The following is a 27,460-nucleotide window of genomic DNA, read 5'->3' on the forward strand; positions in this document are numbered from 1 at the left end:
GATGAGACACAGAAATTACTACCACTATACAAGATAATCGCAGTTTCTTATTTTCTCTTTAAATCTTAGATCTTGAGATGATTAGTTTAAAATCTCTACCAAAGTTCTAGGCTTGATGGCTAACCTTGATAGTCAACTTGACCATATCTGGAATCAACTAAAACCCAGGCAGCTGGGTATACTAGTGAGAGATTTTCTAGATTGGATCACTTAAGGTGGAAGATGCACCATAAGTCTGGGTCACAGCTCCTAGCCTCAGCATAAAGGGACATGGAAGAAGGAAGCTTTTGATTTTTGTCTGTTTTCCATCACTCTTGCCAGCAAGTTCATCTATCCTGTAACTGGGACATTCTTTCGCTGGTACTACAACCTCCTTCAATATTCCAAGCCAGACTGAACACTAGCAGTTCTCTAGGAATCTTCTAGGGCCCCAGTATCAGATAGGGACTGCTGAGATATGCAGTCCCATAGACTGAACAAATACCAGAGTCTCAATAAACCCATTGTGAGATAGTTATTGGTGGAGTACCTGGACTACAACCTGTAAGCCATTCTAACACCCTCCCACCTTTTGGTTGGTCCTTAAAAAATAATTAATTAATTAATTTCTAAATACTTTTTATATTTCAATCTCAGTACCCGCTCCCTCCTCTCTTTTCACTCTCCCCACTTCCTCCCCCACACCACCTCCCATCTACTCCTCTAAGAGGGCAAAGCCTCCCCTAGGAAGTCTACTAAGTCTGTCCCATCATCTCATTGAGGCAGGACAACGGCACCCCCCAACACTTCACCCCCTGTGTCTAGGCTGGGTAAGATATCTCTGTATATAGAATGGGCTCCATTAAGTCAGTTTGTGAATTAGTATTAGATCTAGGAAACACTGTCAGTGACCTCATATATTGTCCCAGTCACACCATTGTCACCTATATTAAGGGACTCTAGTTCAGTCTTATGCAGGTTCCCCATTTGTCAGACCTGAGTCAGTGATCTCTCACTAGCTCGGGTCAACTGATACTGTAGGTTTCCCCATCATGGTCTTGACTCCTTTGTTCATGCTTTCGCTCATCCCTCACCTCAATTGTACTCTGGGAGCTTGGCCCAATGGTTAGTTGTAGATTTCTGCATCTGCTTCCATTTGTTTCTAGCTTCTCTGGGGTTGTGGATTGTAGGTTAGGTAACTTTTGCTTTATGCCTGGTATCTACTTATGAGTGAGTACACACTATATTTGTCTTTCTGGTTTTGGGTTACCTCACTCAGGATGATTTTCTTCTAGTTCTGTCCATTTGCCTGCAAATTTTAGGATGTCATCGTTTCTTATCACTGAGTAGTACTCCATTGTGTAAATATACCACATTTTCTTTATCTATTCTTCAGTTGAGGGGTATCTAGTTCTGGCTATTATGAATAATGTTACTGTGAACATAGTTGAACAAATGTCCTTGTGGTGTGCCTCCTTTGGATATATGCCCAAAAGTGGTATTGCTGGGTATTGTGGTAGATCGACTCCTAATTTTCTGAGAAATCGCCATACTGATTTCCACAGAGGCTGTACAAGTTTGTACTCTCACCAGCAATGAAGGAGTGTTCCCCTTACTCCACATCCTCTCCAGCATAAGCGATCATCAATGTTTTTTATTTTAGTCATTCTGATTGCTGTAAGATGGTATCTCAGAGTTGTTTTGATTTGCTTTTCCTCGATGACTAAGGATGTTGAGCATTACCTTTCCACCATATGAGATTTTTCTGTTGAGAATTCTCAGTTTAGATCTGTACCCCATTTTTCAACTGGATTATTTTGTAGTTTATGTCTAGTTTCTTGAGTTCTTTGTATATTTTGTCAGATGTGGGGTTGGTGAAGATCTTTTCTCATTCTGTAGGGAGCCATTTTGTCTTGTTGATTGTATTCTTTGCTTTACAGTAGCTTCTCAGTGTCAGGAGGTCCCATTTATTAATTGTTGCTCTCAGTGTCTGTGCTACTGGTGTTCCATTTAGGAAGTAGTCTCCTGTGCCTATGTGTTCAAGGGTATTTCCCACTTTCTCTTCTATGAGGTTCAGTATAAATAGATTTATATGGAGGTCTTTGATCTATTTGGACTTGAGTTTTGTGCAAGGCAAATAAATCCCCTGTTAATTTATATTCTTCTATCAGTGCTGTTCCTTATTATATATTTATTTTTGAGACAGGGTCTATGTGCTGAAACTTACTATATAGACCAGGCTGGCTTCAAACTCAGAGATCCACCAGCTTCTGCTACCAGTGTACTGGGAGTAAAGTATACACCACCATGTTCAGTCTATTGAGACATAGTCTCTTTATACAGCCATGGCTGTCCTGGAACTTGGTATGTTGGCATGTCAACTAGGTTGGCCTTGAACTCAAAGAGATCCATCTGTCTCTGCCTTCCAAAGTGTGTGCCACCATGCCCCACAGTTTTGTTCCTTTAGAGAATCCCGAATAAAATATATGCTGGCCATTAACAAGACTGTTTATATAATCACTTCAACATTTCAGTAGTACTTAGCATTTATAATCAACAATTTTTGTGTCTGAAATGTGTTCTGAAAATGTGTAGCTAAGCAGTATCCAGGAATTCTTTAAACAACAGACATGCTCTTTCGTAGCTCTTCTTTTTCCTATTCAAATGAGCACTGCTTGTAAAATTGAAACTAAATTCATTTTCTAAAATTTAGAAGTATAATTTATTCTGTGCCAACTTGGAAAAGAATTAAGGTTCCCAGAATCCATCACCTTGTATGTTTGTGGGTAGAAGTGGCCCCAAGAGCAATCTGTGAACTCAAGGAGGTAGAAGAGAAGCAACTGTAGCTTCTCAAAGTGGTGAGAACCATGGTAAAGATTACTGCTCAAGTTGATCTTTTCTCTTTTATTTCTTTTTTTTCTTTTTGCTCATAACCACCAACTCTGCTAATGACCTCAAGCCTGCCCCCAAATGCTTGCAGAGGCAACAACTTTCTACCTTACACAATCCATTTCTTCTCACACCTCATCTTTTTAGAATCTGCTTCAGCTTCTTAGTGCTTAATATTTAGACTTCCTTGATGGTCTGACATGGTCACCCATGCCATTATTTCAAGAGGATTAGTCAGTGGTCTCCCCACTGTCAACCCACCTATGGGTGTATAAGATATAATACCTAAAATTATTCTAAATTTTAATACATTTTATTATTTATACTAAATTAAAATACATTTTTAGGATAAAATTAATTTTATTATTTTATTCTTAAAATTAAGATTTAAAGATGAAAGGGACAAAAAGAAAAGATTCTATTTTAAAAATATCATGGTGTTCCTTTTCTTTAACTTCTAATTCTCCTGACTCCAGCTTCTGAATGTATCCTGGAATCACAGGTCTGCACCTCCACATCCAGTTTATGAGATGCTGGGAATCAAAGATCCTGGACTTTGAGTATCCTAGGCAAGCATCCTGCCAACTCACACTTGACAGGCGTATCACAGTAACCATATGTATACTTGAGATTAAAAAGGACTGATAGTTCTAGTAGAACATGAAATCGAACTAGCTGGGGTGAAAGTGTCCCCTTTTTGATCTATTACTAAAATACTGCCATTGCTGTTATGGCCTTGGACGTCCATGTGGCTTTGCTCATAACTTAGACATTTGAGAAGCAAAAGCTTTGTCTGAAAAGCTGAAGTCTACCTTGGAAGGTATTCAATAACACATCCTCATTCTAACTTACCCAAGAGACAGATGCCTTATCTCCACAAAGACTGAACACAATATGACAGTATTTAGTTAACAGTATGACAGTATTTAGTTAACAGCTACTATCTGTGAGGTGCTGGGATAAACACATGAATAAAAGCAAACTTTGCTCTGGAGTTTACTGTGGCTGGATGAAGAGATTTGCGATTAACTCCATAAAACTTGACAAATACCATCAGAGTAGTGAATAATGATGCTATGGCAACAGAAGAGATAAATTCTGTTCAGGTAGAAGACAGTAGACAAGGCTTCATAAAACAGGTTATGCTTAAAGGGCCAATTGCAGTATTCAGGTAGCCTTGGAAGATGTGATGTGTTCTGGGTACATTAAGTACAAAGGCTTGGGAGTCTAAGAAAGTAGGTGTGGAGCCAGGTGTTGGTGGCGCATGCCTTTAATCCCAGCCCTCGGGAGGCAGAGGCAGGCGGATCTCTGTGAGTTCAAGGTCAGCCTGGTCTACAAGAGCTAGTTCCAGAACAGCCTCCAAAACAATACAGAGAAACCCTGTCTCGAAAAACAACAACAACAACAACAAAAAACAAAAACAAAAAAACAACAACAACAAAAAAGAAAGTAGGTGTGGAAGTTTGACTGTAAATGGCCCCCAAAGCTCATAGGAAGTGGCACTATTAGGAGGTATGGCTTTGTGGGAGTAGGTATGGCCTTGTTGGAGGCAGTGTGTCACTGTGGGGGTGGGCTTTGAGGTCTCTTTTACTCAAGCTTCACTCAGTATGACTTCACTTCCTGTTGCCTGCAAGCCAAGATGTAGGAGTGTCAGCTACTTTTCTATCACCACCACTGCTGCCATGTTTCCACTATGATAATGGACTGAACCTCTGAAACTGTGAGCACCGATTAAATGTTCTCCTTATAAGAGTTTCCATGTTCATGGTGTCTCTTCACAGCAACAGAAACCCCAACTAAGACAGTAGGGGTACTTGTCTCAAATAAATATAAATCAAGGTCATATCTCTACCCTTACTTTTCTGAATAAGAAAAGCACTATAGATAGAAGATGGAAAGAGCAAGGGTAATTCTGGAGACAAGGAGGTGCTCACACATTTTGTGTTTGCTAAGGGCCAGAGACAAAGGAAAGAAGTTGAGGGTTTATTTTATACTGCTATCCTTACGGGAGAAGTAAAAGCTATGTGCACTTCATGGCCACCTGGTTGTTTTGTGAAGTCTTCTCCCTGCTCTCCTCTTCCCTCAGCAGAACTGGTCTCCTCATCTACTTTCCTAACATCTCTATGTACTTTGCAGAAGAGATTTAGTAGACAGCCTAGAAACTTCATGGGGCAGTTTTGAATGTAATAGACTAGATTATCTATCATCCAGGATATTCAGATCATCTTTTCTGCTATGCTGAAGTTACAATGTTGGCATACTTGCCTTTTGGACTGTGTCAGATGTGTCTGAATTACTTCATTAATTTACTATAATGGCTTTACAAAAGCATGATTAATACATCTGCATTAGGAAACTATCTCATGTTACTCAGGTGTCCCAGCATTCTATGATTACTATTAAAGACTATGAAAGAGAAGGCTTGGTTAAGTTATTTTTTTTCACTGAATTTAGCTCTCTCCAGGATGTATTATTCAGCAATATTTTCCAACATTGGAGACTGTGCCTTCAAAGGACTTAAAGTCTAGCAATTAGACACACTTTATTATATAGACTCTTCTGTCTCTCAGATATTGTTTTTACCTTCCTTGCCTATTATACCCCAGACCTGGGTAGTTCCAATCCTTCATTCCCTGCTCTTCCTCCTAAGAGGGAGATCTGTACTACAGCACTGCGGTAGTGGCAGGCAATGGCCCTGACAGGCAGGCAGCCACTGAAGCTTCTTTGCTACTACTGCAGCAGCACCAGAGGCAGGAGACTTTCCTTAAGTGAAGGACTTTCCAAGCATAGAACCAAAACAAAAACCCCTAACTACACGGTCTCATTGATTACATCTGTCATAATCAGTGGTAGGGGCAAAGTCCCTGTCCTTAACACAAGGCCTGCTTGTGATGGATGTCAAAGCTATTAGGGCCTCAGGAGATGAGAATGCCATGAACTGAATAGCTAGCTCGCCTAAATGCTTACTATCTGGTTATCTGGGCACATTATTAACCTCTGTAAGTCACTGTTTCCTTATCAATAAAATGAAGATAATAATACCCATAATTTCTAAGGCTCTTAAGAAGACAGCATATGCAAAGTGTTTACAAACAGTAAGTGGGACAGTGCCCAATAAATGTAAAGTATTACACAGTTCACTTGTTCTCTAGTCTAAGAGCCCATGGAGGGGCTGCGGTCTGGGAAAGAGAAGATGAAGTTAGATGTACGAGGCACAGAAAATGTTACTTTCCTCTAATCCCTTCCATGTACATAATTCACGGTAAAGCCAATACTGTATCATTTGCCTGCTCTCTGGCCCTTCACTACACAATCAGCAGAAAGGGTTTACAGCTTAGCTGTTTGTTCATGTCCTACCAGTTTTCTATGCCAGGGTTGGGAGTGGAGTGTGGGGTGGAGTGGTGGTGGCATAAGGAAGGTCCAAGAGGTAAGATATATCACCCTACCACCTTGTACCAGTATGTGCAATCTTGCTTCCTGCCTTAGAAAACATCCCAGTACATTGATTCATCTTTTCTTTTTCTCCTTTCATCATTAAAACTAGCTTGATATTTAGCAGACAGCTCTACAAGCTGAAGTTTTTCTTAGTGGCTTGGATGAACACTGTGAAGAGAGAGTGCAATCAAGATGATGGAGCAGAACAGTTGTGGGGAGAGAGCCACAGGATGCTCATTTCCAGTGCTCAGGTCACAGGACCCACTCTTACTCTGCAGACCAGCCAACATCCCCAGACAGAAGTGGGCTGCAATGGAATTAAGTTATGAAGATTGTAGGGAATACAATCTTTTCCTTTCAGATTACTAGAGAGGAACACAGTGTTGGTAAGGATATGGAAAATTAAACAAACTGTTAGGATCACAAATGATAAGAGATGAATGCTATTGTCTAGTGAAAATGTAAAAATGTATGACCTGGGAATACATCCTGAATTCTAAATATTCACTGTTACCCCTATGCTTCTACAGGCACCTGAATTCATGTAGTACATTGCCTCTGCAAGTCAGTCCCTTGGCCAATTCAGCCAGTCCTAGCTCTTCTGTGCTTGAGGTTGAAGCAACAACAGCTTCCTTTTTTCTTTTCTGTGCAATCATTTCTTTTTGCTATTAGATCATTATCATCAGACCACAAAACATGCTAAGATTTGTTCCATTTCAAAAGAGAAAACAACACAAAACTTTTCTGGCTGCTGCTGCTAGCTTTTGCTTCCTTGCAACAAAACTCCTCAAAAAACAAACAAACAAACAAACAACAACAACAAAAAACCCAATGGTCTGTAGCACTGTCTTCATCTCTCCTCTTCTTACTAATGAGCTCCTGACACTGTGACGACCTCAGTTCCCACCGGTCTGACTTCCCCTAATCAGTGCTGGCTGCAGGCACTCTTCTGTGCTGATCCCTCCTCTTCATCTTTCCCTCCTACACTACACTAAGTTTCCTGTATTTATATTCCCCTCTCTTGCCTCCGCCAGCCACCTTACTGAGCTCTGTAACTTTAAACACTTCACCCACACTCATTCCTCTAGTCTGGAACTACTACATGCCAAATTCACATTCAGCATCTGTATGTGGATGACACCAACATCTCAAACTCAGTCAATGTGGAGCTACTGAGCTGCCTGCCCCCTCTGCTTCAGCTTCTCCATCTCAGCAGCGACTCGCTTGTTCCTGCTCATTTGCTAAATTGCCTTATCTATGTTCTTTTCAAACACCGTTTCATTCATTCAACTAATGATCAGCACATTTGCTTTGGTTTAGCTTCAAAATGTAACTAGTACTCTGTCGCATCTGCCGCGCAGCCTGTGTCCGAGAACGTGCGGAGGGTGTCGGGGATTGACAACACAGAGACTTGTTCAACGATGTAAAGAAAACTTTAAGCAGGCCCCAAAAAAGGTTCAAGAAAACTTCCTAAGAAAGGCTCCCACCAGAGAAGCTTCTGCTTTCTCCTCTACCCTGGCTGGTTCTGCTCTGACACCAGAGGTGGATGTGGGTGGGTCTGAAGGTGCGGTTAGTCTTTGGACAAGGTCGAGGTCAGGGCAGTTTCCGTGGGCAGGCCTTTTCCAGAAACTTATTGCCCCGGGCATTGTATTGTTTTTAGTAAACATGTTTTTAGTAAAACATTGTCTTACAGCTGCCTACTCCCAGGCAGAAGGGGAAGTGGGTCTCTGCTCAAGGTCTGGTGTCCCCACAGTACTCCACCACTTCTCACCACCATCACTTTGGTCAGAGTCTGTCTCTTGTATCGCCACGACAGTCTTACCTCATCTCTAGCTTGCAGTACTGTGTTTTCTACAATTAATAAGGCAGCCAGAGGGATGACATTCCTCTGTTCAAAATGCTATACAGGACTGGGCATGTTGGTGTATGCCTTTAATACCAGCACTTCGAGTTTGGGGCTAGCTTTCTCTACACAGTGAGCTCCTGGATAGCCAGAAATACAAAGACCCTATCTCAAAAATAAAAAATAAAAACTCAAACCCCAAAACAACAAAATGAAAACCAAACAGCAAAAAACCAACCAACCAAATCAACCTCTGCCCTGCAAAAAATCCGACACATCCTACAGGCCCTGTTTAACTTGGAGTTAAAGTCACAGCAGGGACTCTTGCAGGCCTTCAGGACTTACCTTTCATCACTCTCCCTTTTGTTGATCCCACTTCCTTCACAGCTCCTTAGACATGTCCCATACATCCTTGCCTCAGGATTCTGCGTCTATCTTTTAGCCTGGAACACTCTTCTCTAAGGCATCCTTGTGATAAGCTCTTATTACAGGAAGACTAGTTAAATGTCATCTTTCCAGCTAGGCCTACTTCATGCACTCAAGCAATGTAACAAATGCCAAATCTCTGCTATTTTTCCAAAGATAAGTATTTTTTTAAAGAGCTGTTCTAGGATTCCAGCAAAGTCAGCAGGAAGATACAGTGTTGCTACACATACCATGCCCCCACCCATCTTACACTTGTATCAATTTACTAACCCACATGGGCACACCACCATCATTTAAAGCTCACAGTTACAGGCTATTGACATTACTCTTGTTTGCTCACAACTGGATGGTAAGACCTTCTCCCGAAGATATCACACCTGTTGGTTGCAGGACAAGGAAATCAACTTGGAACTGACCGGGAAACTTACACCTGCTGGCTAACTTTCATAGTGCTGGAGGGTACTATGGAGGCTGTTCCAGGAGAAAAGACCTCAATGATCTACGCCTGCACTATACTAACCTGCTGGTCAAGAGCTCATACAGCATGTGCCATAGCATGACTCTTAACCACTTTCTGATTGTAAGGCCTGCTTCAAATAGACAATTCATAAGCTTGGTCTAGAGTTCATGGCTGGGGAGGTGAAGTACCACAAGTGATGAGCAAGAGTTCAGTGGCTCCATTCCCTGATGCCTAGAGAACCTTCCTTTCCATATCCCACATTACTTTTCAGTATGATTTATCCAAGAAGCTTGGACCAGCACCTGCTGTTCTTAATACACACTAATGAATGAATAAAGCTCACAGAGATGACTGTCTCAAGCTACTGCATGGAAAACTGTACAAAATGAAAACTTTGCAGCTTTAAAAGAATGAAGTGCATCTATGCATTTTAACACAGAGCAACAGACACAACATAACAAGTAACGGTAGTATATTGTGCCAGTTAAAAGCATGTGTATGTGTACACGGAAGCTGAAGAGGGACACACGCTAAACTGTGAAGAACAGCTGTTTCAGTGATGTCATAATGGAACATTATTTTTCTTAGTGCATATTAATGGTATGAAGTGTTTTGTGACATTTTACATAGGTATAAAAGGTGCTCTGATCATACTTATCACCCCAAAATGGATGGAGAATTCCTAGGCCTACATTGCTGGATCTCCCTTCTCTACAAATGATAATTAAATTAATTAGTTAATTAATTTTGTGGTTCTAAGAATCAAACTCATGTTTCCTATATGCCTAGCGAGTACACAAACACTGAGCTTAACTCTGGGTCTCTGAGTATACCTCATAAAAAATGAAGATATTCCAATTTTAGAGAAAAATATGGAAAAGCAGATGATATGGAAAAATGTGATAGAGGTGATGGCAGCTACATGTTTAGGCTGACTGTAGCTCCCTCAGATTTGTTGACCTGATACTTTAACTGAACATCATTGGCACAGAAGATGGAGTTGAGAATTGGTGTAATTTGCTTTTTATAATTTTTGTTATAATGTTGCCCAATAATTTAATAACAAATTTAGAAATGAAATATGTTCTATGTCTGTTTATCTTTTTTTTTTTTGAGACAGGATTTCTCTGTGTAGCCATGGTTTTCCTAGAACCTACTATGTAGAACAAACTGGCCTTCAAATCAAAGATCTGCCTGCCTCTGTCTTCCAATCGTTGGAATTAAAGGCGTGTGTCACCATATTTCTTTTTTGAGTAAAAATAATTTTGCTGGCCTGGTGACATGGCTCAGTAGTTATAGGGACTTGTCACAAAGACTGATGATTTGATCCCCTGAATCCACACAGTGGAAGCAGAAAACCAATTCCACAGGTTATCCCTGACTTCTAGAGGTATGTCATGGTAGCTTCTTGTTCTTCCCACCAAAACACAACTAAATAAATGTAAAATCAAAACAAAACAAACCCAAAGAAAAAATTAAAAAAAAACATTTTGCACCAATTATTTTACAACCACACAGGTGAAAATATAATTATTAAAAACACTAAGTCGCTGAGCGGTGGTGGCACACGCCTTTAATCCCAGCACTCGGGAGGCAGAGGCAGGCGGATCTCTGTGAGTTCGAGGCCAGGCAGGACCGACAGCCTCCAAAACAATACAGAGAAACCCTGTCTCGTAAAAACCAAAAAAAAAAAAAAAAAAAAAAAAAAATCACTAAGTCAAAACTATTTTTCTCTGCATTTTTTTCTAATTGGCAAAATACATGTAGAAGTTTCAAGTTGCTCAGAGCATGCAGTATGAATTTCACTTTTATTTAGTATATCATACATAAACATTTCCTACAGACCAGCACTTAAAGCTTACAAGCACATCCAGTCTTTTGACACTGTAACACAGTGACATTCTCTACAAAGTTTATGCTCCAGAACTGTACAATTGGGGTAAAAATTGCAGGGAAAAAAAAAACCTCTCATAATGTCTGAAGTAAGTTTATGCTCTTGTGTTGGGCTGCATACCCAGTTGTCCTGGGCTGTGGGTTAGACGTCTGCTGGAGTGGTATATTTTGTTATCAGTACATGTTTTATTTTAATATAATTGAACATAATTTTAACTAAATGCACTGATTGACTAGTAACTTCCAGTGTAGAATCTGCATCTTTGGATCATCTAGTTGCCTAGTCAGCCATAAACACTTCTGGATGGTCTAATCTGAACAGTTGAATTATGCAGTGTGGCAATTTTGTTCTAGGATGAATATCACCAAAAGAAAGCTGTTTAAAGATGCGGATGGCCACAGACTGCTCTTAGAACACTTGGTGTATACAACAAATATGGTTCTGAAAACCCAAGAACTTCTGTACCATCTTGTGTGTGTGATAAAAATTCTATGAAATCATGCTATTATGTGGCAGGAGAGAATTATGTTGAGATGGAAAAGGAGAATGGACATAAACTGTCCCTGATGAGTGCTAATTTAAGTGACTAATTCTGTCCCTTTCTTTTCTAGCTTTGTACCAGACAATTCATTTACTACATTCATTATCAAAGCTGTTTTATAAAAATATAAGTATGATCATACTGCTTCCACTGAGAATCATTCAGAGATCTAGGGAAAGGGCTCAGTTAGGACAGCTCACCACATAAGCAGAGGGTATGAGGACCTGGATTTGGATAACCCAGGGCCCAAACAAAATGTCAGGCATGGTATGGTGTTTGTAACTGGGGGTGTGGAAGGACAGATGGAGGATCTCTGAAATTCACTAGCCAGTCAGCCTGGCAGAATTGATGAGTTCAACATTCAGTGAGAGATCCTGTCTGAAAAATTATGGAATGAAGCGATTGAGTTAAGACACCCAATATTGACCTCTATCATCTGCGTGTTTGTGCACATATATATAGATTGCACATATGCAAATACTCTATACATAAAACAAGCAAGCAAGAAAGCATTCAGTACTTTCCTTAAGGAAAGTGTATCCTTAAAGTTAAACGATCTGAATACTAAACCATAAAATATTTATGGAAGAAAATATTTTCTTTAAATAATTTTCATTAGTTATGTGTTTTGATCACATTCATCTCCTCCTTAGACTCTTTCCAGACCCAACTTTGTGTCCTTGATTTTCATCTATAAAGTCCAATTTGTGCTGCCCACATATTTGTGAACAAAAAAAAAAAAAGTATGTCTGTGTGGGTACATTATACATAAGTGTCCCATGCCTGTGGAGGCCAGAAGAGGGTGTTACATTCCCTCAACTGGAGTTACAGGTAGTTGTGATTCTGGGAAACAAAGTCTGGTTTTCTGGAAGATCAGCAAGTGCTCGTAACCACTAAGTTGTCTCTCTATTGTTATTTCTTCAAAAAATTCTACCTTCCTTGACCCTTGACTTTGAAGGAGAAATGTCTTCTAGAGCACTCTGAACACTTTTAAGCATATTAGAGCACAGTGTACTGTAATTCTTCATTAATCTTCTGACAGCCTTAAGCTTTCTTTTTTTTTTTTTTTTTTTTTACGAGACAGGGTTTCTCTGTATTGTTTTGGAGGCTATCGGTCCAGCCTGGCCTCGAACTCACAGAGATCCGCCTGCTTCTGCCTCCCGAGTGCTGGGATTAAAGGCGTGCGCCACCACGGCCCGGCTAGCCTTAAGCTTTCTTAATGAAAAATCTGTGCCCCCCCCATTTATCTTCTCATCTCTTGTAACTTACAGTACCACATAGTACATGCTCAATAAATGTTAGCTGCATGATGAAGGAAGCCATTAGTATTTTGAATTTCTTGTGTGCAAAGGAGGTTTAGTCTAACACTTGTAGTTCCTTAAACTTACCATGGAGTAATTTTTAAGGCCCTTTTTTTGGTAAGTTAGGGGAGATGGATTTTGGGGTCCTCAAGGCATAATCATCCTATTGCCTACAAAAGACTTTTACAAGCTCTATTATCTGCATTGCATACATAAAGCAAAGGCTATTGTGGATAGCCCTGGATAGTCTGTTTCCAAAAACTGTTATTTCCTGCTGGCATTTTACAAAAATCTTTAAGTATTTCAAGACCAATGCAGCCTTCACCTATCTTCTTGTTATCATTTTAATGTAACTATATGGTGACTTTTAATGCTGTATTCCAGGTATTATTTTCTTAATGGCAGACATTCTTTACAAACAAATTAGTTTGCACAATTGTGTAGCTGGGTATTTCTGTCTAGGTCCCTTCTTTTGTGTCTTTTTTTTTTTTTCCCTGAACAGCTTCTGTGGTACTTTTACAAACTTCTATGGCTCTATAAATTTCATTGAGTAAACCACTGGTTTGTTAGCTTGGTCACAAGAAGTAGCAATGGTTTGTATAAAACTTCACAATCTCAATTTATAAGTGTTAAAGAAGTATATGTTGTTTCAAGATGAAAATTCTTAAAAATTTTTTTTGAGATGCCATCCATCCATCCATCTGTATGGGTGCTTTGCCTACATGAATGTTTATGTACCGCTTGTGTGTCTGGTGCCAATGGATGTGAATGACATTAGAGGGTACTGGATCACCTGGGATTGGAGTTACAAATCATTTAGAGCTGCCATGTGGGTGCTGGGAATTGAACTCAGGTCCTCTGCTGAGCCATCTCTCATCTCAAGATGTAAATTCTCAGTGAAGAGAACAATCATAGTTTGTTGCAGCTATTTTTAAAGTTTAAACTTTTACAAGCTAAGCTTCCTAAAATCAGCTACCAAAGGAAGGAATACAAGCAATTCCATGTTGGCCAGCCTCATGAAAATGAACAGTATTTCTCCCCTCTGTGCGCTTTTCAACCAACAGATGTCACTAAAGATACCAGTACCCAGAGGCAACGGGAAGAAAAGATTAAACAAATGGAAATTGAGCATAAAAACATCCACTTCTTAAAGCTGAGAAGTAGGTTTCCAGAGTAATAACATTTATTACACTGCATGCAACATTTTAACCAAAAATTTAGAGAAAGAAATTTCTTTTATTAAGTTGCTCAGGCTGAAGGATCATTGCACTAAGTTTTGAAATACATGTTCTTGAAGCAATTTAAAACTCATTAGAAATAATAGGCTAGGGCTAGTAGAAAATGTGGTAAAATTTAATCCGCATCCAAATGTTACCTGGGCTGTACAAACAGGAAATTGTTTTGTGCTACTGTGGCTAACCTCAGTGCTGACCCTAAGCTGTAACGGCAGGAGCAGCTGAGAGCTGAAGCAAAATTAAAAACTTACATCAAAGTATATCATGACAGAATGTAGATAAATAAAACAGCATAGCAAAAGTATTATTTTTCTGCCAGTCTCACAGAGCAGTGAAGAAGAGATGGTCCACAAAATGTGTAATAACTCAGGTGCATTAAGCTGTGAGCCCTCTCCAGTGCCACCCCATCCCCAACTACCCAGACATTATCCAATAGAGGTGAGCTACAAGGAAGCTCAATGAGGATGGGGACAGAGGGGCCTTTAGGTTTCCCTGTCCTTCACCTTGGATAACCCAAAGAAGTAAGTATTTCTCACTCTGCTCAGCCTCACTGTTACCCTTTCATCTTCCAGACTCCTAGATGGCAACCACATGATCGCCCTTCAACAAGCAAGCTAGACTCTCCAGAGGAAAAGCATGCTAAGAAAATATTCCAGACCTCAGAAGCCAGCATGGGATTCCACGGAGGATGGGACAGTCTTGTATTAGTCTACGTGAAGAGCATGTGTCAAAGTCATTGGTAACACAGTTGGAGGATATTTTCCCACTTGTACCTTTGGTTTCCCTCAAGTTTTGGGATGAAAATCACTAAAACACATAGTGCTTGTCATAACTTCCTAAATCTTCTAAGAAGCAGGAAGGGATATGGGAAATTCCAATCCAACCATCAACAGTTATGTAATGCTTGGTGAAGTTCTAAATGCCAAAAGTTTCAGTTTCTTGTTACAGTAATCACAGTGGCTAGCTATGGTAGTTATAGTAATTGTCTTAGTTTGGGTTTCTATTTCTGTGAAGAGACGCCATGACTTCGACAAATTCTTATAAAGGAAAACATTTAATTGGGGCTGGTTTAGTTTCAGAGGTTTAGTCCATTATTGTCATGGTGGGAAACAAAGTGTAGGCAGACACGGTGCTGGAGAAGGAGCTGAGAGTTCTATCTACATCTTGATCCACAGGCAGCACAAGGAAAAACTGCCATTCTGGGCATTGTTTGAGCCTGTAAGACCTCACTCAAAGCTCATCCCTACAATAACACACTTCCTCCAACAAGGCTACACCTCCTAATAGTGCCCGAGTCTGCAGGGGCCATAGCTATTCAAACCATCACAGTAATTATACTGGCTAACTGGTCTAAGGCCTTCCAGGACAGTATCTGACTCAATTCTTTATAACCACCTCCAACCCCAACCAACGCCTACTGGAAACTGATTCTGGGAGATGAGGCAGCATCCAGTTGTATCCCCACTGGTGGGTACAATGCTCATAATCTCTGAATCTTAGTACTGAACCCAGTGTCACACCACTTCTACAGGATACAAAACAAAATAAAACCCAACAAACATGGGTAAGAGAACTAAAAGGAAGGAGCTGTCAGGGTTATGAATAAGGAAGGTCTGGAAAAGAGTGACCAGAATACAGGACATGCATGTATGGAATCATTAAATAGCAAAATAAACAAATGGTCATAACATAGAAAAAAGTCTTGAAAGGAAATTAATGAAATTGTCTTAGTTGGCAAGTGTTAGGAATAATAGTAGTTCTTAGGCTCAAACCGCTAAATAAATTCTAAAAAACTTTTAATGTGATTGACTAGAACAATCTTGTTTTGGGAATTCTACTTCTAGGAGTACAGAACCAAAATGTAAATATTCCTTGTAATATTGTAATAAAACACTGCCTACCATTTGCGAGGGTACTTTCCGACAAAGTGGTCTAAGCATTCATAGACCCAAGAGAGTAAATCCTTTGATACAAATTTGAGAAATTCTGGCTATACTATAACTTTAAGAAGTCTATCTACTGTATTATTTACTACTGACATGGTAATTTTATTCCAGAGAACTCTATCAAGTTGGCTAGGATGTCATTACCTCTCCTGTCTGATGCTGTTTAGGTGAGGGTCCTGCTTTCTACACTGTTACCCACCTCACAAATTCATACAAATACAGAGGTTCAGAAGAAGGAAACAATGAGCATCTTTTCTTCCAGAAACATGTTAAGTTATACTGCAGAGACCAATGTGGAAAAAGGTATTTACCGTAAGTGCAAATCATTTTACTTGCTTCTCTGAAGAGAAGAATTCCATTAGGAGAGGATACATCAAAATTCAAACGCTGAGACCTAAGAAATATAGCAAAAATCAGACTATTCCTACAGATAAAGAAACCAAATATCAGCATGTCTAACAATTTCATTTCCAAGAAGCAGTTCAGTTCCAGTTACCCTTTAAAGAGTCACTCCAATCAAACAGCTACTGGTAAAATACATACAATAATTTCTTCATTATTTATTGATTCAAAGGGATCATCTTTTAATTCATCAAAATAATATCCCGACATTTTAGACTGCAGATCTTTTCTCCTTTCATACAAAGTGGCCGATGAATAATTATTTAAAAACAATAAGTGACAGCTGGGCGTTGGTGGCGCACGCCTTTAATCCCAGCACTCGGGAGGCAGAGGCAGGCAGATCTCTGTGAGTTCGAGGCCAGCCTGGTCTACAAGAGCTAGTTCCAGGACAGGCTCCAAAACAATACAGAGAAACCCCGTCTCGAAAAACCAAACCAAACCAAACCAAACCAAACCAAAAAGCCAAAAAAAAAAAAAACCAAAAAACCAAACAAACAATAAGTGACACAGCTGCTATCTCCTACAGTGTGAGTTTTATCTTAAAAAAAATTCTATGCAGCGTCTTTTGGTAATGCACGAATGTGAACTGGGTCATCTTACAAACCGAACACATTTCAAACACACTACACAATTACAGACCATAGTTTCCACTGCACACAACTGAGCTAATACGAAACAAATCCCACAAGTTCTGAGAAAAACTGTTTTCCTGGATCCCCACAGGTGGAGAGCACTTTGAACGGAATAAGGGACTGACAAGCCTTCTGATGTAATACCTGCTTTTTAGCTCCCTCCCTGGCCTCATTTGGCTCTGGCACACCATGTTGCTATGCTTTCAAGATAGAATGGAACGTCTTTAAACAACATTGCAAGAGTGCCTGGCCCTGATGGATCATGCCTCTAATCCCAGCAGGTGGATCTTTGTGAGTTGGAGGCTGGCCTGGTCTACAGAGTCAGTTCCAGGACACGCAGGGCTACACAGAGGAAACCCTGTCTTGAAAAACCAAAAACCAAAACCAACCAACCATACAAACAAAAAACTAATCCAACCAACCAATCAAACAACTCCCCCAAACAAACAAACAAACAAACAAACGAAAAACAAAACCCACCTCAACAAGACAAAAAGGCAGCCCACAGAATGGGAAAAGATATTCACTAACCCTACATATGACAGAGGGCTGATCTCCAAAATTTACAAAGAACTCAAGAAGCAAGTCTCCAAAACACCAAAGGATCCAATTAAAAAGTGGGGGACTGAACTAAATAGAGAATTCTCAATGGAGGAGTCTAAAATGGCTGAGAGACACTGAAGAAAGTGTTCAACATCCTTAGTGACTAGGGAAATGCAAATCAAAACAACTCTGAGATACCATCTCACTCCTGTCAGAATGGCTAAAATCAAAAACACCAATGACAGCTTATGCTGGAGAGGATGTGGAGACAGGGGAACACTCCTCCACTGCTGGTGGGAGTGTCAACTCATACAGCCACTATGGAAATCAGTATGGAGATTCTTCAGTAAAATGGGAATCAGTCTACCACAAGATCCAGTAATTCCACTCTTAGGCATATACCCAAAAGATGCACACTCATACAGCAAAGACATCTGTTCCACTATGTTCATAGCAGCATTATTTGTAATAGCCAGAACTTGGAAGCAACCTACATGCTCCTCAGATAAAGAGTGGATAGAGAAAATGTACATTTACACAATGGAGTCGAAAAAAAAAAAACAACAACAATGGAATCTTGAAATTTGCAGGCAAATGGATGGCACTAGAAGAAACCATCCTGAGTGAGGTAACCCAGTCACAAAAAGACAAACATGATATGTGCTCACTCATATATGGATTTTAGACATGAAGTAGGGGAGTGCCAGCCTACAACCCACCACCAGAGAGTCTGGGAAACAGGGAGGTACCCCAGAGAAGGGGAATGGAACAGGATCTCCTGAGTGGACTGGGAGCATGGGGGGAGGGAACAGGGAGCTGGGGAAAATTGAGGTGTAAAAGAGAAGGGGAGAGGAGGACATGGGGGAACAGGAAGGTTGAGTTGGGGGAAGAATAGAGAATAGAGAGAAGGATGAGAGATACCATAATAGAGGGAGTCATATAGGTTTGAGGCGATATCTGGCACTAGTGAGATTTCCAGAGATCTCCAAGGATGACACCAACAGGCAATCTAAGCAATAGTGGAGAGGCTACCTTAAATGCCCTCCCCCGATAATGAGATTGATGACTACCTTGTAAGCCATCCTAGAGCCTTCATCTAGTGGCTGAAAGAAGCAGAGGCAGACACCCACAGCTAAACACTGAACTGAACTCCTGGAACCCAGTTGCAGAGAGGGAGAACTGATGAGCAAAGGTCAAGACTGGGCTGGTGAAACCCACAGAAACAGCTGACCTGAGCAAGGGGGGAGCTCATGGACCCCAGACTGATGGCTGAGAGGCCAGCATGGGACTGATCCAGAACCCCTGAACGTGGGTGTCAGTGTGGAGGCCTTGGCAATCTTTGGGGCCTTGGGTACTAGATCAGTATTTATCCCTGGCTTCCGAATGGACTTTGGGAGCCCGTTCCACATGGAGGGATGGTCTCTCAGCCTGGACACATGGGGGAGAGCCTAGGCCCTGCCCTGGATGATCTGACAGACTTTGGAGATCTCCCATGAAGGGCCTCACCCTCCCTGGATAGTTAAGTGGGGACTGGGTTGGGGGGGTTGGGATATTGGTGGGGTGCGGGAGAGGAGGGGAGGGAGGGGGAGATGGGATTGATGTGTGAAGAAAGCTTGTTTCTAATCTAACTAAAAAAAATTAAAAAACTTAAAAAAATCCCACAATGTTGCAAGAAACAAAACAAAACACTAATTGCCCAACCAATTAAAAAAAAACTGTTCTCCAAACCATAGGCAAATCATTGCCAATGTCTTGTTTGCTAAACAAATTGCTGCTTTTCAAAATTAGTTTACTATTAAGTACCATAATAACTTTGATTTAAAAATGCAAATATGTAATTCATACTATATTATAGAGAAATTTATAGTGTTTCATCAAATACAATTTTTAATGAGTCATTTGTGCTATGAATTACCTACTATGACAGACACAAGATGCTTTGCTATTTTGTTAATGTATGTCTAATTAACAATTTTAATTATAAATAATCCATATTTCTAATATTAAATAGAAAGCCCATATTCTCTGAATATTTAAGATACTTGAGAAAACTTTAAAAAATCCTGAGCGTTCAAAAAATACATTTCTTTTATAAATCTTTTTCCATCTCCCATTTATGAGTAAAGAAAACTGATTTATTACTGTGAACAACTCAGCAAGAGTAAACTGAGCTGCAACCCATGTACCTTCCCTGTCTGGCTGTTTGCAGAGAGGCATTGATAAAACAGGATGTCTAAGTGACAGGTAACTGGTGCTAGGCCACATCCACAATGACACATTTTAAACAGGCAAACATAAGCAGATTGCTGTAGCTCCCCTACCTGCTTTGCCGAATCTTGGTAAGTATTTATAAGCAAAGCATCTCAATCCCTGCTGCTATGCACAATCATAAGGTTTGAGAAATGCTGTGCAAACACATGCACCCAACACAGAAGGATGCTCAGAGTTAAGCAGAGACATCCCCACAGCTCCTGGGCAAACAACCACCTGCCAGTGAACTATCTTGAGACTTGATTTCCTTATCCATAAAGTGAAACCTCCCAACTCGGAGATCACATTTCCTTATTTAAAATTCTACAGAATTGTAGCTAAGCAGAGAAGTGGTTAAAATAGCCGCTCTTTTGTTTGTTTTGTGACTTTTAAAAAATAACAGTGGCTGTAGTCTTTCAACTTTTTTCCATGTTCCAAAGTTTCCGTCTATAAAGCATACTATTCATTCTTGGCCTTTCTCAGCCCTCCACCCCTAGAGTATACTGCAATTTTCTTCCTTTTGAAGTTCACATCTATTGTTTTCAAGCATCTCTGCCCTGTACTCTTGCTAAACTGTGACAAAACCCAGCAAGGCAGCTGTGAGCTCTGTGGACTGTGCACAGGGGCTTACCTGTTTTGCATCAGTTCTGCCAAAAGTTTTAAGATAGGAGTAGTACATGCTGGTTCTCCATACCATCGCTCAACAGCTCTCTGAAGAACTGGGAGATATGCTGGATACCTTTTATAAAGTCTGTTAAAGAATTTAGGGGCCAAGAACTTAAATGTCGCTTAGTGGCAGGAAACCAAACTAACATGCACAAAGTCCTGGATACCATTTCCCCCAAAACCAACAAAACAAAATACATACTGCTGAAAATTAATGATATTTTAAAATAACCAAGCAAACAGAAATCCACATTTCTTTTGTTTTGTGGACAGTTGCACGGTATACTCTTTTTAACTATAGGCTATACTTTTGGGGTAGATACAAAGTCTGAATTTATTTGTCCCTACAAATTAAATTGTTTTATTCCTAGTATTATGTATAAGTTAAGATACACCTTTAAGTATCATGCAAGTAATATGATAAAGAATTATGCTTACTGTTATAGGGAAGGAAAGCAAATTTAGTTAAAGAGGAATAAAAATATATTTGAGTCACTATTATTGGGGCTTCTGAGGATTAGACTGAGAAAAAGAATTATTGTGAAAAGTTAAAAAAAACCCACAAAAGCATAGAGAAACAGTAACAATATTACAGACTTACCCCAGGTTTAAGATCACCTACATTTGTCTTTTTTGTTTTTTAAATTAAGTTGTTGACTTTTCTACTTTGATACCACTGGAGTTCCAAGAAGCATCTGTGGTGTTTGTCACCTTGTATAAATGCTCTGACCTGCTAATGTACCATCTTCTGGGCACCACATCACTCATTAGCCCTGTAAGAGATGGGAGCTCTAAACTGCTCAATGCTACTGTTGCTAAGGCTAGTACAACATCCATACAGGCTCTCTCTCTCCTTCTCCTATTATACAGCTCTGGCTGTCCTGAAACCCATCAGGTAAACCAAGCTGGCCGTGAACTCAACTCATAGAGATCCTTTGCTTCTGAGTGCAGGGATTACAAGTGTGTGCCAACACAGCTGGTCTGCAAAGCAATCTTGTTAATACAAGGGGTCATACCTCTGATGAGCCTAGCCAGGGACACACAGTATGAACAGCTGAGTCAGCTCTGCTGGCCTTAATTGGCCTCCTTCTTGGCAAATGGACAATAAATATAGGATTAAAGCCTCAAATCAGAGCAGAAAGGCTTGATGGCACTACCTACCCTTTCTGTTTTGCTAGGTTCCAAGTCTGTTTCCAAGTCACTTGTATCTTTGTTCCAGATGAAAGGGCTCAACTGGATCACCAGTTCTTTTTGTGTGGTTTGGACAGAGCTCCAAGGTGGAAAACCTCAACACAACACACCGACCCCACCCCACCTTGCCACACACATCAAGTTCCTCAACAAGGCAGGAAGGCTGCTCTGCCTCCAACCTCACCATTTCTGCTCTATGTACAGTTTGACTCGTCCCAACTCCCTGCAAATCATAGGACTCCAACACTTGTGCCCTATATGCTGCTTCCTTCTGTCTCTTCCTGTCTTTCATGTTCCAGGACTCTGGGATGTCTTTCCTGCTGTCTCTTCTTTAGCTACGCTCAATGAGCACTCCTGACTCCATCTCTCTGAGAAGCTGTTTGTACTAACCACCTGTTCTATCAACTTTGAAAGGGCCGAGATCCATGCTTCGCTACCATCTCCTTCATATTCCAAAACAGCTAACAGCTGTCAATGATTCCTGAAAGTCTTTCCCAGCATCACTCTACCTGATAGACCACCCGGGGTTGGGAGGCCTGTGTATGACCCACCATAGAAGTTCTCTCTCCATTCTAAGCCCTGTGAGTGCAGAAACCAGGGTTGTCTCCTATGTATAGGCTCAGTGCAATGTATTTACTGTTGTAAACCTACAAAGGATATAGAGCCTACATGGATAGAAGTGTATCTTGACTGCTTAAATAGCACTTCATGCTGAGCTTTAAGAAATCATTTCACAAATGACAGACTATGGACACCCCCATGGAGGGCCTCACCCTCCCTGGGGAAATGAGGGGATAATGGGGGGGGTTGGGAGGAGGGCACGGGAGATGGGGAGGGAAAGGGAGAGGGACCTGGAACTGACTTGTGAAGCAATCTTGTTTCTTATCTAAATTTAAACTGAAAAAAAAAAAAAAGAAATCATTTCACAGACCTGGCGGTAGTGGCGCACGCCTTTAATCCCAGCACTCTGAGAGGCAGGCAAATCTCCGTGAGTTCGAGGGCAGCCTGGTCTACAGATCTAGTTCCAGGACAGCTAGGGCTGTTACACAGAGAAACCCTGTCTCGAAAAACCAAAGGGGGAAAAATCACTTCCCTAATAGTGAAAATAAGTCCTCCAAAGCCTGAAGAGTGCTGGAACCCTGTGAGAGGCTGCATTCCCCCAAACAGCTTCTGTAACAAGGATTTGCTGAAGCCTTCCTCAAATGTACCATTTTAGAATCTCCAGAGATACCAGTGCCCCGCCTTCCTTTATGGAATTTATATCTTAGTACTCAGGAAGTAAAGTAATACATGCTACAAAACACCACAAAGGAACAGGGAGTGAAGACAGGAAGTGAGTAGATGTTTAGGTGGAGAGTCAGTTGGATGAAAATGATAAAAATAAAACTAGTGTTTGATCCTCAGAACCTACATGATGAAAAGAGTGAGTTGTCTTCTGATGTCTATATATGTACTGTGATACATAAACACACACATACTCTCTCTCTCTCATGTACGCGCATAAATAAATATAAAAACCCTAACTTGACTGCAAACTTGATTTGAACTGTCAGTTTACTGTTTCTAAGTACTAGGGAAGCTGTTATAATTTAATAAACAGTAGATACTACACACTATGAACTGTGGTAAGGGCCAGGGATCTAGAAGTAGGAAGACATGGCTTTTATCATGCCTCATCATAGTAGCAGGTGTGCAAAGGATGCTCTCCCAGCTCACGAAAGAGATAGCCTAAGCACGAACTCTGGGATCATCAGGAAGCAGACATAAACCTCCAAACCTAAGAGCACTGAAGGCCCACACAGGCCATCTGCAAACTACTCTAAAGACAGAGCATCACTGGTTTTAGAGCATGCTGTATTCACACTGGGAGAAGACCAGGGGATATGAGGGGATGCTCCCTTTTCTGTGTGGAATGAGAGCAGTGACAATTCTAATATGCTTCTGACAGAGGTGACTGCCACAGAGAAAATGAGTGATTATTGGAAAGCAGAGCAGAGGTCTACTAAGCAGGGAGGTTAAAAGGGCTTCAGAGTGAGAGTGCCAGGCTCAGATTACAGAGTGAGAATCAAAACCCAAGTTTAATTTTCCAGTGGCCTTGTGAGGACTACATATATATGGGCAGGAGGAAGAGAAAAGGAGCCCTTAGGTAGAAGGGGCATGAATCTAATTTCTTTCACCTAGATCTTCTCAGCGAATAGCAAAGATCTGCATTAGATGAATGAAAAAAATCAAAGGCATTGATGGTGACATCAGCAGACAAGAGGCCAAATATGAGAAAGTGGCAAGCATCAGACGTGCTTCCATTCATGTATCCTCCCAATAATCTATCCAGTAATTATTAGTAGTTTCCAGGTGCTACACCATAAGAAAAAGTAGCAGGAGAAAAACTACAATTATTTCCTTTGTAGATTTAATGGTAGAAAAAGTGGTATCTGTAACTTAAAAAAGTGTGAAAGTAATTTAAAAGGGCCAGCATGATTGCTCACTGGGTAAAAGTTCTGCTGCTGCACCTGATGACCTGAGCTCAATACTCAGGACCCTTGTGGTGTAGGAAAGAACTAACTCCCACAGGATGTCCTCTAACTTCCATGTGTGTGCCATGGCATGAGCGCGCGTGCACACACACACACACACACACACACACACACAAAACAAAATGAAATAAGTAGAAAAGATGAGAAAGCATTATAATACATAAGACAACTTGAATTTTTTCATTAAAACTGTTAGAGAATCAGGGTTGGAGGCTTGGGTCTAGAATGGGAAGAGCCCAGCAGTTCAGATGCTCCACAAACATGTCAATGTCCATGAGGGGACATGTACTGTGTGACACCTTTTCTCTCTTCTGGCTGGTAACCCATCTTTTGATTTTTTTTGGGGGGGGGAACCTCTCCAATTTTGCCTAATTGTCAATTCTTCACAAATGTTCATGTGGTCCTTTACCCATGCCTCTGCTACAACACTTGTGCAACTAGTTGGTCAGTAGGGGAACCTTTTGCATGTTTACTTAATCGCAAACTTCTGAAGAGCAGTAATGTATTCTTGTGTTTCCTGTGCATAAAACACACATTCCAAAGAATGCAGGTTCAATGGTGGCTATTTAGGTTTCTTCTCCTATTTAACTGTTTCAGATACAATGTCAATTGCTCTCTTCTTAAGATATATTCTGATTATGTTGATCAGCCAAAGTCATCAGAACTTATTCTACAGGCTTCATAATGCCTTCACATTTTGGAGTCTGATTGTCAAGGGTCTCAGACAACCTGTTTCTCTAACCATGAAGTAAGCTGTGTCCTAATGAAACACTTTTATTACCCCCCCCTAAACTGATGATCACGTCAAACTGCCTCTTCCTAACTCCCCAGGGTCCAGTCTTACTTGACCTGGCAAGACAAGGTCACCTTTACATGGCCTTTCCCGATCCCCCAGATAAATGGAGTCTCTTTTCCTGTCTGTGTACTTGTTATGGCATCTACAGCTTCCTATGTTGTTGTTAAGTCAGTCATGCACAGGACTCATTTGAACTAAAAGTTCATTTGTGGTAAGAACTGTGTCTCAGTAACCTATGCTGTTCTTAGAACCAAGTGCACTGTGCCATAGAAGTCCACTTTGCTGAATAAGTACCTAAGCGTGAGTCCTTTGTTAACTCATTTAGGAAAAGAAGTGACATAGTTATTTTGTCCCAGACATTTCAGTAGGACCTTTATATAATCACACCATCACAACGTTCTTATAAGGAAACTATGAGATGGGGATTATTAGCTTTGTATCATGGAAGTCAAACTGTGACTCTGAGACTCAAAATAACTTACCCAAGACCCACAGGTTGGGAAGTGGTAAAACCAAGACTGGAGTTTAGTCCTGTCTTATTGTCTTGCTTTGGCTTTGTGTATGTGCTTATGTACATTAATAAACAGCACTGACTGCCTATGTGAGTTCAATGACCACATCACAAAAGTTAGAGTACATGGAAATAATATTTACAATGGTTTATTTTTCAGTTTCCCTTGGATTTTTGACACCTTAATCTAAGTATAACCTGGGAAAGGTTTAAATAATGTATTTCAGAGCACTGCAAGGTAAAGAGTTTTCTTATTGTTGCATTCTTACTTTAGGGGCAAAGGTATAAATGAATGATTTCTTGCTGAATTATCTAGTCATGGAAAAATTATCAAGATGGTTGCTGTGTAGTTTCAGGCCATTTAGTTTTGGAAGGACGGAGTGATAAACAATGCAGTTTGTATAGCAGTTAATGCAGTCAGTGTTCATAGAGATGCTTCTGAATTAAATAGCTAAACACTAAAATAGCATTTTATCAAACAATCTTCATAAATAAAATGCATTTTGACTTTACGATGACATGTGCTCTTACAGGAATGTTTCTTCTGCAAGCTAAGTATTGCATAACAAATTAAAGAACACACATCTATGTGGATAAAAGGCAAATAAACTTTCCCCAGCAATAATGTGGGAATCATCACTGACGGTTTGACATATCAATATTTCAGGAAGAATAAATGACTTTCATATCTGCATTTTTAAAAAATCATATACTTATTCATTTTTGCATCACCTGAACACTTTGGAAAGACTCTGTGCTTTATCACCTGAAACTGTTAAAAGTATTTCAAAATATTTTAATAAAGCTTTTTGAATGATCAAATAATGTAACTTTTAAACAAATTTTACTATTATTATAAATATTTGCTCTTCATCCCTTGCCCAAAGGAAAACTATAAATCTTGTCTCAACTGAATGAACACCATTTATCATATTCATTTTGTTGTCAATACAATTATGAAAAGCCTTTGGCCTTTTCCCAAGGAAGCTGATTTGCTACTGAAACTCAATTATTATAAGCAAGGCCAGTAGCAAGCCACTGTGTCTGGCAATGTAGCACAGCTTGCTGCGTAAGTGACACCTCACCCTTCGCCCCTGACCTCAATAACTTCAACATCTATGGTCAAATGGAGGAGATACCGGTTTCTAGTTCAAAACAAAACACTAAGTCCCAAGATTTTCCATTTCTGCCATCTGCTGGACAAATGCTGAAATGGAAACCAGATTATATTTGTTGACACAGGAGGGAGTTTCTGACCTTGGCTCTTCTTAAAACTGGTGAATAGGAAAAAAGCCTGTTAACCGCTGGATGGGCTGGCTTTCAAGCCTGGCTTAAAGTGAATAATCATTTTTTTGTACCAAAATTAGGCTATTATTACTTTCCAAATAAATGAAAAGTTTTGATTTTGGAAGTGGGTATTTAGAAAAATAAAATGGTCATATATATATATATATACACATATATATTTATAAGGCTTTCTTATGATTAAATTTATAACCTCTATACATATATATATAAGGCATGTAGCTGATTCTTCAGGGCCATGAAAAAGGCTTATCTGTCTGATCTCTTAATAAATGAGGAAGTAGGTTTCCACAGCAACTAAAAACCATAAATCACTAATACTTTAAACACCGGTATTTAAAATTTTTCATAATGCATAGTGTTCTCTCTAAAATATGCTCAAATCTGTTATGTTTTGGGTCACAACTATGGTACAGTCACACTGCTTTTAAGAAGTTTCCTTTACAATATATAAAGAAAGTTTAGATAAGAAAGGCATAAATAAAGCAAGAAAGAATACCCTTTAAATGTAAATTAAGTTGGGCATGTTACAGGTCTGTAATCTTAATACATAGGTGACCGAGACAGGAGGACTGGGAGATTAAGTCCATTTTTGGCTCCATGCCAAGTCTGAGGCCAACCTGGGCAACAAGAGACACTGTTTCAAGAAAAAAGCCATAAAATACAACAAGTCAGTTTGCT

At 40.1% G+C, this 27,460-nt stretch overlaps 1 protein-coding gene across 2 annotated transcripts in view; it reads right to left on the reverse strand.

Moving 5' to 3' along the window:
• The window catches only part of Ranbp17 (RAN binding protein 17), a 323,547-nt gene that overhangs the window by 48,709 nt on the left and 247,378 nt on the right, over positions 1-27,460 (reverse strand). For both annotated transcript variants that reach the window (XM_040748431.1, XM_040748430.1), the window contains 2 exons: positions 20,408-20,515; positions 16,261-16,343 (listed from right to left, as the gene is read on the reverse strand). In XM_040748431.1, the coding sequence (XP_040604365.1) occupies positions 16,261-16,343; positions 20,408-20,515 (191 nt within the window). The remainder of the gene's footprint in view (positions 1-16,260; positions 16,344-20,407; positions 20,516-27,460) is intronic.

This window comes from Mesocricetus auratus, unplaced genomic scaffold (genome assembly GCF_017639785.1).
Source record: "Mesocricetus auratus isolate SY011 unplaced genomic scaffold, BCM_Maur_2.0 Super-Scaffold_100007, whole genome shotgun sequence".
In the NCBI taxonomy this organism is placed as follows: domain Eukaryota; kingdom Metazoa; phylum Chordata; class Mammalia; order Rodentia; family Cricetidae; genus Mesocricetus; species Mesocricetus auratus.